This window comes from Trichomycterus rosablanca, chromosome 24 (genome assembly GCF_030014385.1).
Source record: "Trichomycterus rosablanca isolate fTriRos1 chromosome 24, fTriRos1.hap1, whole genome shotgun sequence".
Taxonomy (NCBI): domain Eukaryota; kingdom Metazoa; phylum Chordata; class Actinopteri; order Siluriformes; family Trichomycteridae; genus Trichomycterus; species Trichomycterus rosablanca.
In genome coordinates, this window is record NC_086011.1 from 18,877,378 (window position 1) to 18,895,095 (window position 17,718).

Sequence of the window (17,718 nt, forward strand, 5' to 3'; positions counted from 1 at the left end):
TCTAATTCAGTTTATCCAGATATCCTCAGGGCTGCTTAAAAAGGAACGGAGGTTCCTGTCCATGGTTTTTTGGATCTGTTCATGTTCATCACAGATCAGTTCAGTACATTATATAAAAAAACTCTCTACAAACACATGAACAAATGCAGCCTTGACTCTACTAGGTTATTTTCTGTCCCAGGACATTTTAATAATTTTATTTCTTAATATCAGCAATAAAATTCTTTCAATTTTATTAATCGCTTCCCTCTGGCCAGGGTCAAAGTGGGGTTGGAGACACATAGAGATAAAAAAGATCAAATATAATAAGACAAGATAAGATAAATAAAATACTAAACAAAGCAAGAATACACCTGGATAAGTCACCAGTTAATTCACCCACTTATTTTCTTATTTACTCACCATCTGCAAACTGCCTGTAAATGTAAATGTAATATTTATAATAATAGCAATTAGATAAGATAAGCCTTTTATTATCCCACTGGAAGAAATTCGCAATGTTATCTTATCTTAGTAATAATAATAGTAATAATAATGTTTTAATGATGATAATGATTAAATGAAATATTTATTATTTTATGCTCATTATTAGTATTTAGTTTTATTTTGGCTGAACGTTTGAAAGGCGGAACGTTAAATCAGAAGCTCATGTTTCATTCCGGAATGTTTCTGAGTGACGCTTATGGAAAGTGTATTATAGGAAAAATAAAAAAATTCTGTTGTGAATTAAAATATATTTTTGATGAAATTTCTATATTAACGCGGCCGGTTTTTAACTCTGGGGTGTAAAGGTAAGAATTCGCGTTAAAATCGAGTCCATTTGTTAAAGAAACGTTTTATTTGGGGTGAAAATGAACAGTTTCATTCTTCAGAGTGGTTAGCATTGGTGCTAAAGCTATAAGCGATTGTGTTTCTGTCTGTGTGGGTAAATAAACGTTATTCTTTATTGTATTTATATAATCGCTTATTTAAATAAACTTGAAAACACGGACAATTCAGTGATCTTATGTCGTTTATTCACGTTACTGTTTCTGTGTGCAGACAATAGCGTTTCAGTCCGTGTTTAGGCCGGAGAGCTGCCGGCCGTATCCCAAATCAAGCCACGGACACTACAGAGGCGCACTAGCAACCCTCTGTAATGAGACCCTACATAGTGCACTACTGCACTGCATGAGGTGTATTTGGGATGGACCCTGGGTTATATATATCATGGATGCAGTGTTGCAGTGATGAATATAAACACTGCGGTAATCCGAATAGCACTGATGTTTCTCCACACACCGGGGGTTTGTTATGGATTAGGAGCAGCTTTTTTGTTTACATGGTGTTAGCAGTGATAATGAGGATGCTGCTGGGTGGAATATGAGATATCAGAGCTCAGAAGTTTACATACACCTGTAAGGGAGATGATCTGTAATCCAAACCAAACCTTCATCTTAAAGTGGTCTGTTAAACACGAAGGTGTGTGTGTGTGTGTGTGTGTGTGTGTGTGTGTGTGTGTGTGTGTGTGTGTGTGTATCTGTATGTGTAACTGTGTATCTCTCTATGTATGTGTGTGTATGTACGCATGCGTGTCTGTATCTCTCTGTGTGTGTGTGTGTGTGTGTATGTATGTGTATGTCTGGGTGTGTGTGTGTGTGTGTGTGTGTGTTGTGTAGCTGCACTCTGTGTTACAGCATCGCCCCTTAATCATTGATGACTCGTTTAGGTTGATAAATAATAAATACAGTCTTGTATAAGAGTTCTGACCTCCTCCCCTCGCCGCCGCCGCCGCTGCACGTTGTTCTTTACTATTCTTTTTTATTTACTTTATTAAAACTCCATTATCAAGCGCCATTCCAGACAGCACAGCTGAGATTCGAACCCAGAATCAGTGGTGGGCTGCGTAACGTATTACCAAGTTCACACCGTTTACGTCGTTGTGTTTTAAGGTGGACCGTGTGAGGATGTGTAGGTAGTGCTGTTGGAGATCCAGGAGACGCCATGTCAGAGGAGGCGATCTCAGAGAGTGACCTGGAGCCCAGTCTGAACGGTGAGGAGGAGGAGGTGGAGGTGGGAGAGGAGGTGGGAGAGGAGGAGGAGGAGGAGGTGGGAGAGGAGGAGGAGGAGGAGGTGGGAGAGGAGGTGGAAGAGATGGCAGGAGAAACCGACGGAGAGAACGATGCTGATGATGATGAAGACGACGACGATGATGATTATGATGATGATGGCGACGATGAAGCAGGTGAGCATTCTGGCGTAGTGTTCCTGTAGAAGCTTTAACTTTAACAGACAGTGTACCTAATAAATTGTCTTTTCACAGACCGACCGGAGGCGGAGGAGAAGGGGACTCGGTCGAGCCCTGGCCCTTCCTCCCGCTCCAGCGGCTCCTCCAGACCCTCCTCCGGGTCCTCGTCCAGGTCCTCGTCCAGACCCTCCAGCCCTCAGGGGTCCCGGGGAGCCGGCGCGGCCGGGGATTCGTCCCAGAAGAAGAAAGTAAAGAAGAAAAGTTGCACGCTGGCCAAACCCGCTCACCTGAGGAGGAACATCAGGTGCGGTACATGTGACGGGCGGGCGGGCGCGAGTGTTTGGTGTCTCTCAGGCTGAGTGTTGTGGTGTGTTGTTGGCAGGAAGCTGCTGGAGGAGCATCAGCTGGAGCCGGGAACCAAAGCGGCGCAGCAGGAGGAGCTGGAGAGACGCAAACGCCTGGAGCAGCAGAGGAAGGAGTACTCCCTACCCATCGGTACCTACACACACACACACACACACACACTTATCAGCATAGAGCCAAAAGTATTTAGACGCCTAAACGCCACCCATTCAAATAAGGTGTGAAACAAAATCAAAAGAGATTCAAATACAGGTGCAAAACTAAGTCAAATACAGGTGAGTCTTTGAAGTCCATCAGTCATGACTATTTGGTTATTCTGTTCCGCTCTCAGTGGACATGCCGCCCCTGGTGGCCATAGAGAAGGGAGAGATCATCTGTCTGGACAGCAGTGGAGATGAAGGAGAGTCTAGAGAACCTGTAACCCTTCCCAAACCAGAACCAAGAGATGGTAAACACACACACAGTTACACACACACACACACACACACTGGTACACACCAGCAGCAGGCTGATGAAACGCATTCATCCTCAGACGTGATCGAGCTGAGCTCGGGTGATGAAGGTTCCTTCCACATGACCGAAGACGACGAGCGCTCGTGCTCGCCCGGGACCGAGGAGAGCAGCGGCTCGCACATCAACGACGTCCTGAACCAGCCGGACGCTCTGGGACGAGTCCTGGTCAACATCAACCACCCGGCGGAGGAGGAGGACCTGTTTCTCGGCCCGCAGCTCGCCCGGGCCGTCAAATCCCACCAGGTACGTCAGCCTGGGTACATCATGTGACCAGACCAGACCAGACCAGGAGGTTTGGACTCAAACCCTTAACCTTCGAATATATGTGTGTATATAGTCAACCGTGTATTCATGATCTCACGTGTTCCAGATCGGCGGGATCCGTTTCCTCTACGACAATCTGGTGGAGTCTCTGGAGCGCTACAAAACCAGCAGCGGGTTTGGGTGCGTCCTGGCGCACAGTATGGGCCTGGGCAAAACCCTGCAGGTCATCTCCTTCATCGACGTCCTGCTGCGGCACACGGGCGCCCGGACCGTCCTCTCCATCGTGCCGGTACCGCTGCTCATAAACGCGCTCATTATACGACGGGAAATATGGTGTGTGGTTTTTAATAAGGTCTCTGTCTGCCAGGTGAACACGCTGCAGAACTGGTTAGCCGAGTTTAACCTGTGGTTACCCGCCGCCGAGTCCCTTCCTCCCGATAACGATCCGGCCGTGGTCGCCCCCCGGACCTTCAGAGTTCACATCCTCAACGACGAGCACAAGTAATTCCACCCAGCTTTACCAGTTCTGTAACGATCAATACGAAACACTGTGGTTGACAAGATGTGCGCCCTCTTGTGGAGGCTTTACGCTACCAGTACAGGTTCATTTTGTGGTTCTGTCCCTCCGTGCAGGACGACGGTGGCCCGGGCGAAGGTCGTGCAGGAGTGGAACCGCGACGGCGGCGTCCTGCTGATGGGATACGAGATGTACCGCCTGCTCTCGCTCAAGAAGAGCTTCGTGTCGAGTCGCAAGAGGAAGTCCAAGAAGCCGGCCGGGCCCATCATCATCGACCTGGACGAGGAGGACCGGCAGCAGGAGCTCATGGAAGGTAAAGACGCGGTCTCCCGTCGGCCAGTCAGAATTGGCGGGCACATACACGGGAGATGATTGGCTGGTCCGAGGGGGTGAGGTGATCATTGCTGCAGTTACGACCTCTGCTGGCTGATCGAGGCACTGCACAGAGATGGGGAATAACAGGGATCGGTGCGTGACTCTCGGTGCGTGACTCTCTCTGCAGTAACGACCCCTGCTGTCCGGTTAATGTCCCTGCATGAGTGGAGGAAGAATACGGATGGACATACTTGACCCTCCGGCCATGCCAAATCTTTTGTATTACATAGATGGGTAGATACGACGTGCTGCCCTCCCCGAAGAGGTCGCCAACGTGCAAAGCCAAATCGGTTGCGATCGAAGGGCAGATCGGCGGTTGGTACACGCCCGGCTCGTTGGAATAAACCGTTTCCATGGTTCTCTGTCCTCAGACATCGAGAAGGCGATTTCGCGGCCCGGCCCGGACGTGGTGATCTGCGACGAGGGCCACCGCATCAAGAACTGCCACGGCAGCACGTCGCAGGCGCTGAAGAACATCCGCTCGCGCCGGCGCGTGGTCCTGACCGGCTACCCCCTGCAGAACAACCTGATCGAGTACTGGTGCATGGTGGACTTCGTGCGGCCCGACTTCCTGGGCACGCGGCAGGAGTTCAGCAACATGTTCGAGCGGCCCATCCTGAACGGCCAGTGCGTGGACAGCACGCCGCAGGACGTCCGGCTCATGAGGTACCGCAGCCACGTCCTGCACAGCCTGCTGGAGGGCTTCGTCCAGAGGTGAGCGCGACCGCGAGAGTGCGTTTTGACATACTGGTGTCATTATTAGGAACACGCCCCCTGATTTATTTGTTGTCTCTGTTTTTAAGGCGCGGTCACGACGTCCTGAGCACGCACCTCCCCTCTAAAGAGGAGCACGTCATCCTGGTGCGCCTCTCGCCCGTACAGAGGGCGCTCTACAAGGAGTTCATGAACCGGTTCCGTGAAGCGGGGAACAGCGGCTGGCTCGGGCTCAATCCTCTCAAGGCTTTCTGTGTGTGCTGCAAGGTAACTACTGGAGTCTAGACCCACATTTTGTCCATGATTTTTCACATGATCCAGGCAACAAAAATAATGCATCTTACATTTACATTTTCTGCATTTAGCAGACGCTCTTATCTAGAGCGACTTACAGAAGAGCTTCCATAGTGAACATTTCATTTCTCAAGTTTTAGTAAACAGCAGTCGAAGAACACAAACCTGCTGAAACCTGTTAGAACCAAAGTGTGTTTTGGTTTTTTTTGGAAATGGAAAGAAAGATGTTAGTAAATAAGTACAAGTCAGCCTAAGTGCTTAGTAAAAAGGTGATGAAGGTTTTTAATCGTTTTTTAAAGACAGCAAGAGACTCAGATGTTCGGACAGACAGAGGAAGTTCATTCGGGTGCTAGAACAGAGAACAGCCTTGATGCTCATCTTCCTTTAGTCCTGGGTGGAGGCTCAAGTGGAGCGAGACTAGTGGCTCAGAGGTTGCGTGGTACAGAGCGGGGTTTGATTAGACCGCGAAGGTAGATCAATCTTACTATTTATGCTCTGCACAATCTGGTCCCACTGTGGTATACAAGATGTAACGTAAAGCCTCCACAAGGGCGCGGTAATGTAAACATTTATTTAACTATTATTATTATTCTTTGTGACCCATTAAAAAAAAAAAAGGTCTAGACTACACTTTAGGGTCCGCTAACAGAACCGTTAAATATTTGTATGCTTATGTCCACGTTGGCATGATGAGACGGGTGGCATGGGGGTGTGTGGTCAGTCCAAAAAAAGCTCTTCTAGACTGGTAGGACATCACATGGCTAAACGTGAGCTAAGGAACTGAATTTTAAGGTGGATGTGAGTAGAACTTTGTGTTTGGCTCAGATATGGAACCATCCGGACGTCCTGTACGAAGCGCTGCAGAAGGAGAACCTGGCCAACGAGCAGGACCTGGACCTGGACGACCTGAACGGCCCCGGAGCAGCCCGCTGCCCGGGGTTGAAGGGCAAGTCCTCCGACCAGACGGGCACCAAGCTGACGCTCGCACCTCTGCAGGAGCGGACCAATCAGGTCATCACCTACGAATGGGTACGAGCGGACCGCGTTCTCTCTCTGCTTTCATCTCGTGGTGCTTGAGTCTGTCGTGGATTGAAACTGTGTGTGTGTGTGTGTGTGTGTGTGTGTGTGTGTGTGTGTGTGTGTGTGTGTGTGTGTGTGTGTGTGTGTGTGTGTGTAGGCGAAGGAAATCATGAGCAGCTACCAGGCGGGCGTTCTGGAGAACTCGGCCAAGATGGTCCTGCTCTTCCACCTGATTGACGAGAGCGTCAGACGAGGAAACAAAATCTTGGTCTTCAGGTAACGCCGGCTTCTTAGAATCAGGGTCAGCTGAGGTGTGATTATTACCAGAGTATCCATCAGTGAAATAATGGAACCTTTGAGTCTCCTGACGGTTCTTCTAGTCTGAATGATTGATGAACTTCATCCACATCTTCTCTAGATTGGCTTTAAATGGGGCAGCGGTGGCTTAGTGTTTAAGTTGCTGGACTAATAACCGGAAGGGCGCTGGTTCGAGACCCACCCACCACTCCTGGGGTGCCACTGTTAGGCCCTTGAGCAAAACCCTTAAGCCTCAAATGCTTAGATTATAGATTTCATTAATGTAAACAATGCGTTGCGTATAAGGCCGGGTCACATGACTGCGTGCCATGCAAGCATACGAGTTCCTATATTTACTTGTGTGTGTGTGTGTTTTCAGTCAGAGTCTGTCCACACTGTCAGTGATTGAAGCCTTTCTGACCGTCAGACCCATGCCCATCAAACTGGAGAACCAGAACCAGTCGCAGAACTGGGTCCGCAGTGTGAACTACTACAGTGAGTGTTGGTTCTGTGTGTGTGGGCGGGACAGGAGGTGGTTTGGGGGGTTCTGATTGGTTTACTCGTGTTTTGGTGCTGTAGGATTGGACGGCAGCACGTCCGCCACGGAGAGAGAGAGACTCATCAACCAGTTCAACGACCCAGCAAACACCTCCACCTGGGTCTTCCTGCTGTCCACCCGGTAACACACACACACACACACACACACACACCTCCACCTGGGTCTTCCTGCTGTCCACCCGGTAACACACACACACACACACACACACACACACACACACCTCCACCTGGGTCTTCCTGCTGTCCACCCGGTAACACACACACACACACACACACACACACACACACACACACACACACCTCCACCTGGGTCTTCCTGCTGTCCACCCGGTAACACACACACACACACACACACACACACACACACACACCTCCACCTAGGTCTTCCTGCTGTCCACCCGGTAACACACACACACACACACACACACACACACCTCCACCTGGGTCTTCCTGCTGTCCACCCGGTAACACACACACACACACACACACACACACACACACACACCTCCACCTGGGTCTTCCTGCTGTCCACCCGGTAACACACACACACACACACACACACACACACACACCTCCACCTGGGTCTTCCTGCTGTCCACCCGGTAACACACACACACACACACACACACACACACACACACACACACACACACACCTCCACCTGGGTCTTCCTGCTGTCCACCCGGTAACACACACACACACACACACACACACTCACACACCTCCACCTGGGTCTTCCTGCTTTCCACCCGGTAACACACACACACACACACACACACACCTCCACCTGGGTCTTCTTGCTGTCCACCCGGTAACACACACACACACACACACACCTCCACCTGGGTCTTCCTGCTTTCCACCCGGTAACACACACACACACACACACACACACACACACACACACACTCACCTCGAGTACTAAAACTGAAGTGATTTGTGTAGAACAGACATGGGCGGAGGATTAACTCTCCCCCGTGTGTGTGTGTGTGTGTGTGTGTGTGTGTGTGTGTGTGTGTGTTTCAGAGCGGGGTGTTTAGGCGTGAACCTGATCGGGGCGAACCGGGTGGTGGTCCTGGACGCCTCGTGGAACCCGTGTCACGACGCCCAGGCCGTGTGTCGGGTGTACCGCTACGGTCAGCACAAACCCTGCCACGTCTACAGGCTGGTGTGTGACTTTACCCTGGAGAAGAAGATCTACGACCGCCAGGTCTCTAAGCAGGGCATGTCCGGTGAGTGTGTGTGTGTGTGTGTGTGTGTGTGTGTGTGTGTGTGTGTGTGTGTGTGTGTGTGTGTGTGTGTGTGATGTCTCGCCGATTCGGTGCGTCTGATCCTCTGGTTCTGATGTTCTCACCAGACCGCGTGGTGGACGACCTGAACCCGGTCCTCAACTTCACCAAGAAGGAGGTGGAGTCTCTGCTGCACTTTGTGGAGGAGGAGCCGGATCCTGACCAATCGGAGCTGCTGGTCAGCGACGACATGGAGGCGGTCATCAAGCAGGCCTGTCTGCGCTACCCTCATCTCATCACCAAGGTAACGGGCGTGGACGTGGGTCATAAGTTTGGGTGGAGGCCTGTCTTTCCTCTTTAGGAGAAATACCACATAAATAGGGCTAGTTTGTTCCTAAAGGTTTGACCACTGTTCCATGCACTTTTTAATGGTTGCTATTAAACTAGTCCTCATCATATGGGCACAGAGAAGTCACAATTTTTGCCTCTAGTACATGGCAGCTGTCTGAATCCTCTCGTACTTTGCACTGTCTTTTGCTCAGAACCCAGCCAGCACAAGCAGTGCTCTTTATTGTTGCCTGTCCTGGATACCCAGATATTGAAAAGGCCGCTGGGAGTCCATTAGTGACGCCAGCAGTCCAAAGTCCGACCCTACGTTGCCTTCTAAAGCCGCCACGTAGCATCACGCCGCTTCCTAAGGCTTTAGACTGCAGAACAGCTCCCGGAAATCAACGTTTTGTTTATTTTTGTTTGTTTGCTGCTGTCCTAGTACGTAAACGCCACTGAATCGCATTTTTTTCCATTTTGATCAGCAACCGTTCCATCACGAGTCCCTTCTGTTGGACCGCAAGGACCTGAAGCTCACCAAAGCGGAGAAGAAAGCTGCTAAGAAGAGTTACGAGGATGAGAAGAGGGCGTCGGTGCCCTATCAGCGGCCCTCGTACGCACACTATTACCCAGTCAGCGAGCAGAGCCTCGCCAACCTCAGGAACTGGTCAGTACTAACACACACACACACACACACACAGTGGGCCCTGAATATTGCAGTCCTCACTTTTATCTGATGCAATTGAGGGTCCAACAGTAACAATTTACTAATGGTGGGGCTCAAACCAACGACCTTCCGGTACTTAATCTTGACCCGAGCTGCCCCCAGTATACACACGTCTTTATAACGATCGTTCTTCGTTGTCAGGCGGCCGGGGTCGCGGTTGGACGAGAAGCCGATCGCCAGCGTGCATCCGGTCCAGTCCACTCCCATTCCCATGATGCCTCGGCAGGCCGGCGTGGGGAACCCCGGCTCCAGCTCCACCTTCCCCGTCAACTACCTGCAGAAAGCCGGAGTCGTCGTTCAGCGCATCGTCACTACCACTGGTACACACACACACACACACATCAGCAGCTCTGACAGCCTTACACGATGTTGGAGTGTGTCTGTGGGCATTTGTGTCCATTTCACAACGTCTGTTTGTCTGATGTTGCAGATATCGTGATCCCCAGTACGAACAGCTCGACGGACGTCCAGGCGAGGATCAGCGCGGGCGAGAGCATCCACGTCATCAAAGGATCGAAAGGTAAACTCGCTCGTCCTGCGTACTACAGGCGGTGGACAAAATAACGGAAACCTTGTTAAACAGGAGTGACTGGATTGTCGGTCCGTTTTCGGCTATGAAAAGAGCTCTGATGATTAGCACTTTAATACCGAAGCAACTAACAGAGTTCCTGTATGCGAAATAGGTGCTCAAATTGTACAAGTTACTAAAAACGTGGCAGTAAGTTTACATTTACATTTTCGGCATTTACAGACGCCTTTATCCAAAGCGGCTTACGTTAGTGTTACAGTATACAGTCTGAGCAACTGAGGGTTAAGGGCCTTGCTCAAGGGCCCAACAGAAGCAACCTGGCATTGGTGGGGCTTGAACCAGCAACCTATTGATTACTAGTCCAGTACCTTAACCGCTAGGCTACAACTGCCTAAATGTCAACCCTGGACAAAAAAAAAAGCAATCGTGGTCGCAGGTTGAGTCTCGCCCTGATTCAAAACACCCCAAAAAACTGAATGAGCACGTCTATGACCCAGTCCTAACAAAATACAGCAGGATTGTTCAGAAACTCGCAGCACAGAGGCAGAACTTGGTATAAAGGACACAAAGCTTGGACCCTTGAGCACTGAGAAAAGTCATCTGGTGTGAATCGGCTTTCCTTAGATTCTCTACATATGGATTATACGCTATGATGATATATATACTCTTCTGAGAAGACTTTGCAGTGTGTCCGTGTGTGGGAATTTGTGCCCTGTTCGGTTAAAGGTTTACAGCTTTTGTATGGCATCGGTGTTCCGGTTCATCCCAGAGCTGTTAAGTGGGGCCGTTAAGCTGTTAAGCTTTTCTTTATGCTGAAACAGGGAAGGACCTTCCCTAAACTGTTGCCTCTAAGCCGGAAGCATATAATTCCCTTTATACAGCTGATTTAATTCACGTGTTGGCTCAAACGCAAGGATTCAAATATTAGACGTGTATGTTACTATTATCATTATCGCAGGTTTCCGTTATTTTGGCCGTTCGTCCACGATCTTGAATCTGACTGGTTTTGTACTGTTACTAATGCTGGTTATTATGGGCTGTGTGTGTGTGTGTTTAGGTACGTACATTAGGACCAACGACGGGCGGATCTTCGCCATCCGCTCCGGCAAGCCGAGAACCAGCGACGGAGCTGCTGCTGCACCCAGAGGTACGAAATCCACCCGCTCAGACGGGGTCATTCTTTACCATTAGAGCAGGTTTGGGGGGTTTGGGGGGCTGATTACATCACAGTGTCTGTTTCATGCTCGGCGTCCTGGGAGACGAATCCTGAGCGACTGTGAGACAGACAGAACTCCAGTGTAGATACTTTCTCACGTTTCGTCGTCCTCTTCCTCGTTTTATCTCTCAGATGTGGGCGGTTCTCTGCATCGTTCGGTGAGTAACGGGTGGGCGTCGCCCCCCGAGCCCAAGCGCTATTCCCCGAGCGCCGCCCGCCACGCCTCACCCTCCGACAGTCCGGACCTGATGCCTCTCCGCCACTACACTCCTAACCCCGTCGCCCCGGTCACCCCGTCCAACCACGTCACCCTGCTGGACACGCAAGACCGCCCCGCTCGGCCTAGCCACGCCCCCGACCCGGACGTCGTCTGCTCAGGCCCCGCCCTGGACATCCAGAACTTGAAGAGGAAACTCGTGGCGGACAACCGGGCGTCCAAACGGAGCGCCTCGTCGGCCGCGAACTACGCACGCTTCCCCATGAGCGCCGGCTTCGGCGCGCCCTCCATGAGGCTGCACCCGGCCCTGCTGGGCGCCCTGGGTCACACAGCTCCACCCGCAATGGGCGGCACCAACCAGGGTCACTTTTTACCTGACTTGCATAACGTGTACCCTGACGGATTGAGCTCCGCCCATTCCTCCTCCTCCTTCTCTACGAACACGACGTCCATGGCGTCCTCGTCCTCTGCGCCGTCGCTGTCGTCCTCCGCGCTCCCGCCGTACCTGTTCAGCCCCGGCGTGCTGCCCGGGTTCCCGTTGCCCTACGCTCAGCCGCTGCTCCCGGACTCCTCCCGGATGTTCCCCGGCTCTCTGTCGTCCACCTCGTCCGGCTCCGCCGCCGCCGCCCCCTCCTTCCTGTCCTCGTCCAGCCTGCTGGGGGCGGCGCTGAGTCGGCCCGCGCTCGCCGAAAACGGAGGGAGCAGCTCGGATGACGACGTCATCGAAGTGACCGGGAAGTGAGCCCTGATCGGTTCGGACCGGATCGTCTGTGAACGCACCAAGGACCGCGGCGCCACGCCCGGATCCAAAATAACAAAGGAAAACATTCGAGTAGAGACGTGTAGCTGTTTATCATCAGCTGTGATTGGCTGTGTTTGTTTTGTCGGACCATGTGGGGCTCCGTGATGGATTGGCGCCACGTCCAGGGCCCCGACACGCCCGGATAATACGATGGTTCGATTAAAACAAACATAAAATAAAACTGTAGAACTGGTAGCATCTCCCCGACTGATGGAGAAACTCGTGACTTACATGCAGTTGTTTTTTATTTGTGTAGTCACTACGTTTATTATTATTATTGTTCTTTTTTGTTGGTTTTGTATATGAACTGTGATCCTGATGTGAACTCGGTGTCATTTTATCAAAATAAAATCCACACGCAGGATTAAACACCTTTACTTTGTTTTAATAGGACCGATGAGGCACGTGCTGATAATCGGCCGCTTATTGTATCGTGATACGATATACAGACACATTAACAGTATTGAACTCATGTGTTTCAGCCACAGCAGTTACTACCAGGTAATAAATCAGTATATAAAGGAAGTTTAGGGAAGGTCCTTTCCTGTTCCAGGACCGAAGCATGCACAGAGCCCTGAGCTCAGCCTCACTCAACAGCTCTGGGATGAACCGGAACATCAAAAGCTGTCATCTTTTGACTGAACGGGGCACAAATTCCCACACACAGACACACGTCGCAGTCTTGTGGCTGTTGTTCTCGCTGAAAAGGTCAATTAGGGATATTCCACAAGCACACCAGCGCCGAGATGCCACCGGTCGACTGGGCGCCATCTAGCGAGCATAGTCGGCAGTGCCTGCAGCAGACACGTCTCTGCTAGGGCGGGGTGACCGGACTATGTGTGTGGGGTCTTCAAACACTGTCCTTCAAAGGACCGTGATTGGCGGATAGAAGCGCCTGTGCAAGAGAGTGCATGGGTTGAAAAGGGTTCCGCTAAGGCCTGCACATGGGTCGGAGGAGGTGCGGGCAGCAATGTACCCACCTCGACTGCAATCAGGGATCCACCAGCAGCGGAAGACAGATTGGCTACGATAAACTGGGACAAAAATGCTGAAATAAAATAGAAAAAAAGGTCAATTCATGTTTGCTCCACAAACGCAAACATGCCAGATTCCTGTGCTAAATGACCAGTGCTTCAGCCTCAGGGCGGTTAGTGAGCGCTGACTTGAATCTAATGGTCAGCGTTAGGACGGACGTGTCTTTACTTCAGATGTTAAAGCGGCGTCTCATGAGCTAACGGTTGTACCCGCCGTGGTTCAGACCCGTTAAAACAACACGCGCGCGCGCTCGTTAAGCTAATGCGCTGATGCGGGGTCGATTATCAGCACGTGCCCGACGGAAACCACGAATGTAACTCAGCCTCCGGAGCCTTGTGGTGGAACCTTAGCATTTAGCGTTAGCCTTACGCCAGTCGTGTAGCGGTCCGTTTCTCAGCGGGTGTCGGTGTTTCAGATCTGCTCAGACGAGTGTGTGTGTGTGTGTGTGTGTGTGTGAGGCTGATAGCGCGCTAGACCAAACTCTGACTTGTGGAACTTGTGTGATGCTAAGCTGCCCCTGGCACCCACGTATGACTAGAGCTCGCTAATTAGCTTCATTTCATGTAACGTTGGTAAGCGTAATGTTTGGAGCGTAGCAGAGGGTCGGCGGGTCGGATCGGGACCTTGTGTGATGTCGAGGCAGGACAGAGGAACTTTATTTATATAGCGCTTTTTACAATAGACATTGTCTCAAAGCAACTTTACAAAATCCAGGACCAACAGATACAAAAACCAACCGTCCCGGACCCTCACGCCCCGCCGGTCAGCTGACTGTTAGCTCTGTGCCGCTTGGACGGTTGGCGGCACCTCTTTCAGACTCCGCCCACTGGTGTTTTAAAAGCCGACGCCCACCTTAACGCTGTTCTGACGTCCTGATAGCGTTTTTTTTTTTTTTTTTTTTTTTTATCCTTTGATGTCTGATTTGATCAAATGTATTTATTTATAACGGATTCACTTCTGACTCTTTATTTTTCTACATTCGTCTGTTTTTTTGTAAGAAAACAAACTTCGTTTGGACAGAAATTGTTACAGCTCCAGGATTTTGAGCGTCTTTGTTCTGGTGTGTTCAAGAAAGACCGGTGTCTGACACACACACACACACACACACACACACACACACGGTAGTGATCTAGAGCCTCGTCGGCCGGTGTATTTAACACTCTGAGCAGGAGATTAAAACCACGTTGTATTTATTTCATGTTGTTTTAACAGAAAATAAATTCAGCCCTTCTTGCTGTAACTGAACCTCTCGTTTCATTATTTGTTTTCTATTTTTTTCTGCCAAAAGTATATGGACACCAACAGGTAAAATAAACGTCATGCTTCCGACACTGCATAGTGACAGCTTAGATGTGAAGGAACTCCAGTGGCCTGCATCGGAACGCCCTCAGTGTGTGTAGGTGGGTTACAGTCTGGTCCCCTGTTTGCTGCCTTCTCAATACAGCGAAATAAACACTGAAGGTCACTGATGGTCACGGACACAGCGCTTCGTGAGGCCCCGCCCCTCACAGGTGAAAAGAAGCGATCGCAGAAGGCCACTTTCGCCCTTCTCGATCAGAAATGGGGGTGGCGGCATCGACGACAAAGAGAGGGATGAGTTCCAATTGACCACAACTGGATTGGGGGAATTGATCAACAAATAAAAACATGGCAGACTCAGCTGCTATATGGCTGACATTGAATAACGTGGTGATAGGATTGTACTGAAGTTCTACCTTGTGCATCTTGAACCTGAGATTTAACCCCTTTATTATGAGATAAAAAACAAAACAGGGTGGCATGGTGATGCAGCATGTAGTGTTGGTGTGGCACTGATGGTCCTGAGTTTGATCCTCAGTTCTCCCAAAAACGTATCTGTAGGTGGAGGAATGACTTTAAATTGCCGCTCAATGTAAGTGAGTGAGTCTGTGATGCCCTCAGATGGCAATGTTTTGCATTGAAAGCACTGCGCTCTTGTTTCCTGATGATACTGCTATGGAATGTGAACGTTGGCATGCTCATGCTATCAGCCGTTCTTTAAGACTGCAGCCGTTTCTTGGCCATGTAGGCATCGGTGACCTGACTCATGATCACGAGAGCGGCGATCGTCGGGCACAGCGCCGTGAGGTACCACGCGTAACCGCCGACGATCCCCGTGTACCAGGCGGAACAGGCGCCCAGAAGCAGACTGGCACTCCCCATGAGGTACACCACGAGTCCGGAGGCGGCGTGGTAGCGTTTGAGTTTGGCCAGCGACCAGCCTTTAGCCAGCTTGTGGTAGAGCAGAGGCAGCGCCCCCACCGACTGCACGGCCACGCCGAACACCGCCACGACGCCGATCGAGCCGTGCCAGGTGGAGAAGTGCGGCTTGCCGTTCAGCCGCTTGTTGTAGAAGATGGCGCCGAGGCCGACGACGGCGCAGCAGGCGCAGGAGGCCTGCAGGACCCAGTGGAGACGGGATTTGGTCTGGTGCTTCAGTTTAGACACGGGCGAGGAGTGTGGAGAGAAGAGCAGGATCGCCTCGCTCATCAGAAACGAGAACTGAGAGCAGAGAGAGAGAGAGCGGAGAATCAGGAACAGTGGGCTGAGACCAAGGAACAAGACGTGACCCAGATGAGACGTCTGGAGAAAGTCTCTGAAAAACTGCTGTTTTATTCTTTAGTTTTTTCAGGCTCCACCTACAGGAGGCTAAAATGGCTTTTAAGTTTTGGTCCCAACCTCCTTTAAGCCAAAATATTTAATATTTCATATTTATAATCATTTTATTTTGCACTTACCGCCAGGGTCATCAGGAACGGGTGCCACGAGAACAAACCTGTCCAGGAAGAAAATCAAAATCATTAAACTGGTGTGAGAAATGTGATGGTCTGACCTGGACCCGGTTATTGACCTCGTATTAAATCTACTTCGATATTTATGACCAGCAGATGATTTTATCCAATATATACGTATACATACATACATACACCGAGCAGGCATAACATTCTGAGCACTGAGAGGTGAAGTGAATAACACTGATTATCTCTTCATCACGGCACCTGTTAGTGGGGGGATATATTAGGCAGCGAGTGAACATTTTATCCTCAAAGTTGATGTTAGAAGCAGGAAAAATGGGCGAGCGTGAGAATCTGAGCCAGTTTGACGAGGGCCAAATTAATTTGTTAGACGACTGGGTCAGAGCATCTCCAAACCTGCAGCTCTTGTGGCATGTGTCCCGATCTGCAGTGGTCACTATCTATCAAAAGTGGTAAAAGTAAAGAACAGTGGTAAGCCGGCGACAGGCTCATGGATGCACTATGGGAAGAAGGAGAGCCGGCGGAGGCAGTGTGATGCTTTGGGTAATGTTCTGCTGGGAGACCTCGAGTCCTGCCATCCATGTGGACAAACAAGTCCGATCCAGCTTACAGGAGTTAAAGGATCTGCTGCTGACATCTCAATGCCAGATACCACACCACACCTTCACGTCTAGTGGAGTCCATCCAGATATCACTGTTTTTTTTTTGTTACAATTTTTATTAAAATGTGAAGAATGTAAAGAATCTATTATTATTATTATTAAATGTAATATATAAGAAATTATTATTGCAAATACTAACGTTAAACAACAGAACAGTTCTACATGATGCACAGTTATTTGATTAGATTAAAGGTCACTAATAAATGCAGTTTGCCAAATAAATAAAAACACATTTATATCATAATAATCTTAAAGAATTACTAACATGTTCTCATGATTTTAACGATTTTAATGGTTTTCTGGAAAACTTGTGTAACTTTTAAGGGAATCTTTGCTGTTTCTTTAAAATCCTTCTTTAATCCTTACTTTTTATCACATTAATAACTCATAAATCATGCAAATATAAGAATATAAATGATTTATAGCTGATAAATAACTCACTGGATCCTGGTTGAGAGATTACCGTTATAAACACAGTAAATCCGAAACACAGGAAGTGTGTAAACACACCAAACACAGTCCGCATTAATTTATACATCTTTCCTTCTGACTCTGACTGCAACATGTTCATTACTTTAATTTATTTCACTTTAAATTTAAATGTATAATTTTAAACCGTATTGTACAAGATATTCATTTAAACTCGACGCTTAATCAGAGTAACTCACTGAGACGCGAGTTGTTACATCTGCGGCAGCGTCTCAAACAGCTTCCATATTAGCACAAGTGCACTAGATAGGGTGCAAAAGCCGATTTAGAATGTAGCAAAAAGTGCACACATACAGGAATTGAGGAGTTATTTAGGATACAGCCAGTTTTACAACTTTTCTGCCAAAATAAAAGTCATAATGAGTGATTAATTCAGTATGGAAATTATCGATATTATTAAATATATATTACACCAAACTGTATTTTTCTAATTTAATAATTTGTTATTTTATTTTTGCTTGCACTTGTGTTGTGTCAATGAGCATAAACATGATTTTTAATATAAATCTACAGAAATCCTTATGGAACTGCTGACATGGTGGAGTTTTTTTGGTTGTCTTGTTGTAGCT

General features: G+C 49.3%; 2 protein-coding genes across 3 annotated transcripts; one reads left to right on the forward strand and one right to left on the reverse strand.

Moving 5' to 3' along the window:
* The first annotated feature begins 686 nt into the window (after positions 1-686).
* rad54l2 (RAD54 like 2) lies at positions 687-14,469 on the forward strand. The gene is made up of 23 exons (XM_062986819.1): positions 687-791; positions 1,932-2,046; positions 2,122-2,224; positions 2,303-2,531; positions 2,610-2,722; positions 2,922-3,038; positions 3,123-3,346; positions 3,474-3,656; positions 3,735-3,868; positions 4,001-4,197; positions 4,631-4,973; positions 5,063-5,240; positions 6,093-6,296; positions 6,445-6,563; positions 6,964-7,079; positions 7,164-7,263; positions 8,169-8,374; positions 8,500-8,675; positions 9,184-9,365; positions 9,567-9,745; positions 9,856-9,945; positions 11,012-11,101; positions 11,303-14,469. The coding sequence occupies exons 2-23, from the start codon at positions 1,984-1,986 to the stop codon at positions 12,127-12,129; spliced, it is 4,173 nt and encodes a 1,390-aa protein (XP_062842889.1). The 5' UTR covers positions 687-791; positions 1,932-1,983; the 3' UTR covers positions 12,130-14,469.
* Positions 14,462-17,346, reverse strand: LOC134301890 (transmembrane reductase CYB561D2). 2 transcript variants are annotated; one of them, XM_062986816.1, is made up of 3 exons: positions 17,329-17,346; positions 15,981-16,018; positions 14,462-15,744 (listed from the first exon to the last, which is right to left on the reverse strand). In XM_062986816.1, exons 2-3 carry the CDS (start codon positions 15,990-15,992, stop codon positions 15,241-15,243), a joined length of 516 nt encoding a protein of 171 aa, XP_062842886.1. In that variant the 5' UTR covers positions 15,993-16,018; positions 17,329-17,346; the 3' UTR covers positions 14,462-15,240. The 2 variants fall into 2 exon arrangements, with proteins under 2 accessions (XP_062842886.1, XP_062842885.1); XM_062986815.1 differs by lacking the exon at positions 17,329-17,346 and adding an exon at positions 17,102-17,322.
* Between the last annotated feature and the right edge of the window lie 372 nt (positions 17,347-17,718).

Bases quoted from the DNA above. Each gene is read 5' to 3' on its own strand.
- rad54l2 (XM_062986819.1), top strand. From the start codon at position 1,984: ATGTCAGAGGAGGCGATCTCAGAGAGTGACCTGGAGCCCAGTCTGAAC. The intron at 3,869-4,000 runs GTAATTCCACCC...CCCTCCGTGCAG, and splicing joins ATCCTCAACGACGAGCACAA to GACGACGGTGGCCCGGGCGA. The intron at 8,375-8,499 runs GTGAGTGTGTGT...TGTTCTCACCAG, and splicing joins CTCTAAGCAGGGCATGTCCG to ACCGCGTGGTGGACGACCTG.
- LOC134301890 (XM_062986815.1), bottom strand. From the start codon at position 17,231: ATGAACATGTTGCAGTCAGAGTCAGAAGGAAAGATGTATAAATTAATG. The intron at 16,019-17,101 runs GTGAGTTATTTA...CTTCCTGGACAG, and splicing joins AATCTCTCAACCAGGATCCA to GTTTGTTCTCGTGGCACCCG. The intron at 15,745-15,980 runs GTAAGTGCAAAA...CTCTGCTCTCAG, and splicing joins CGTTCCTGATGACCCTGGCG to TTCTCGTTTCTGATGAGCGA.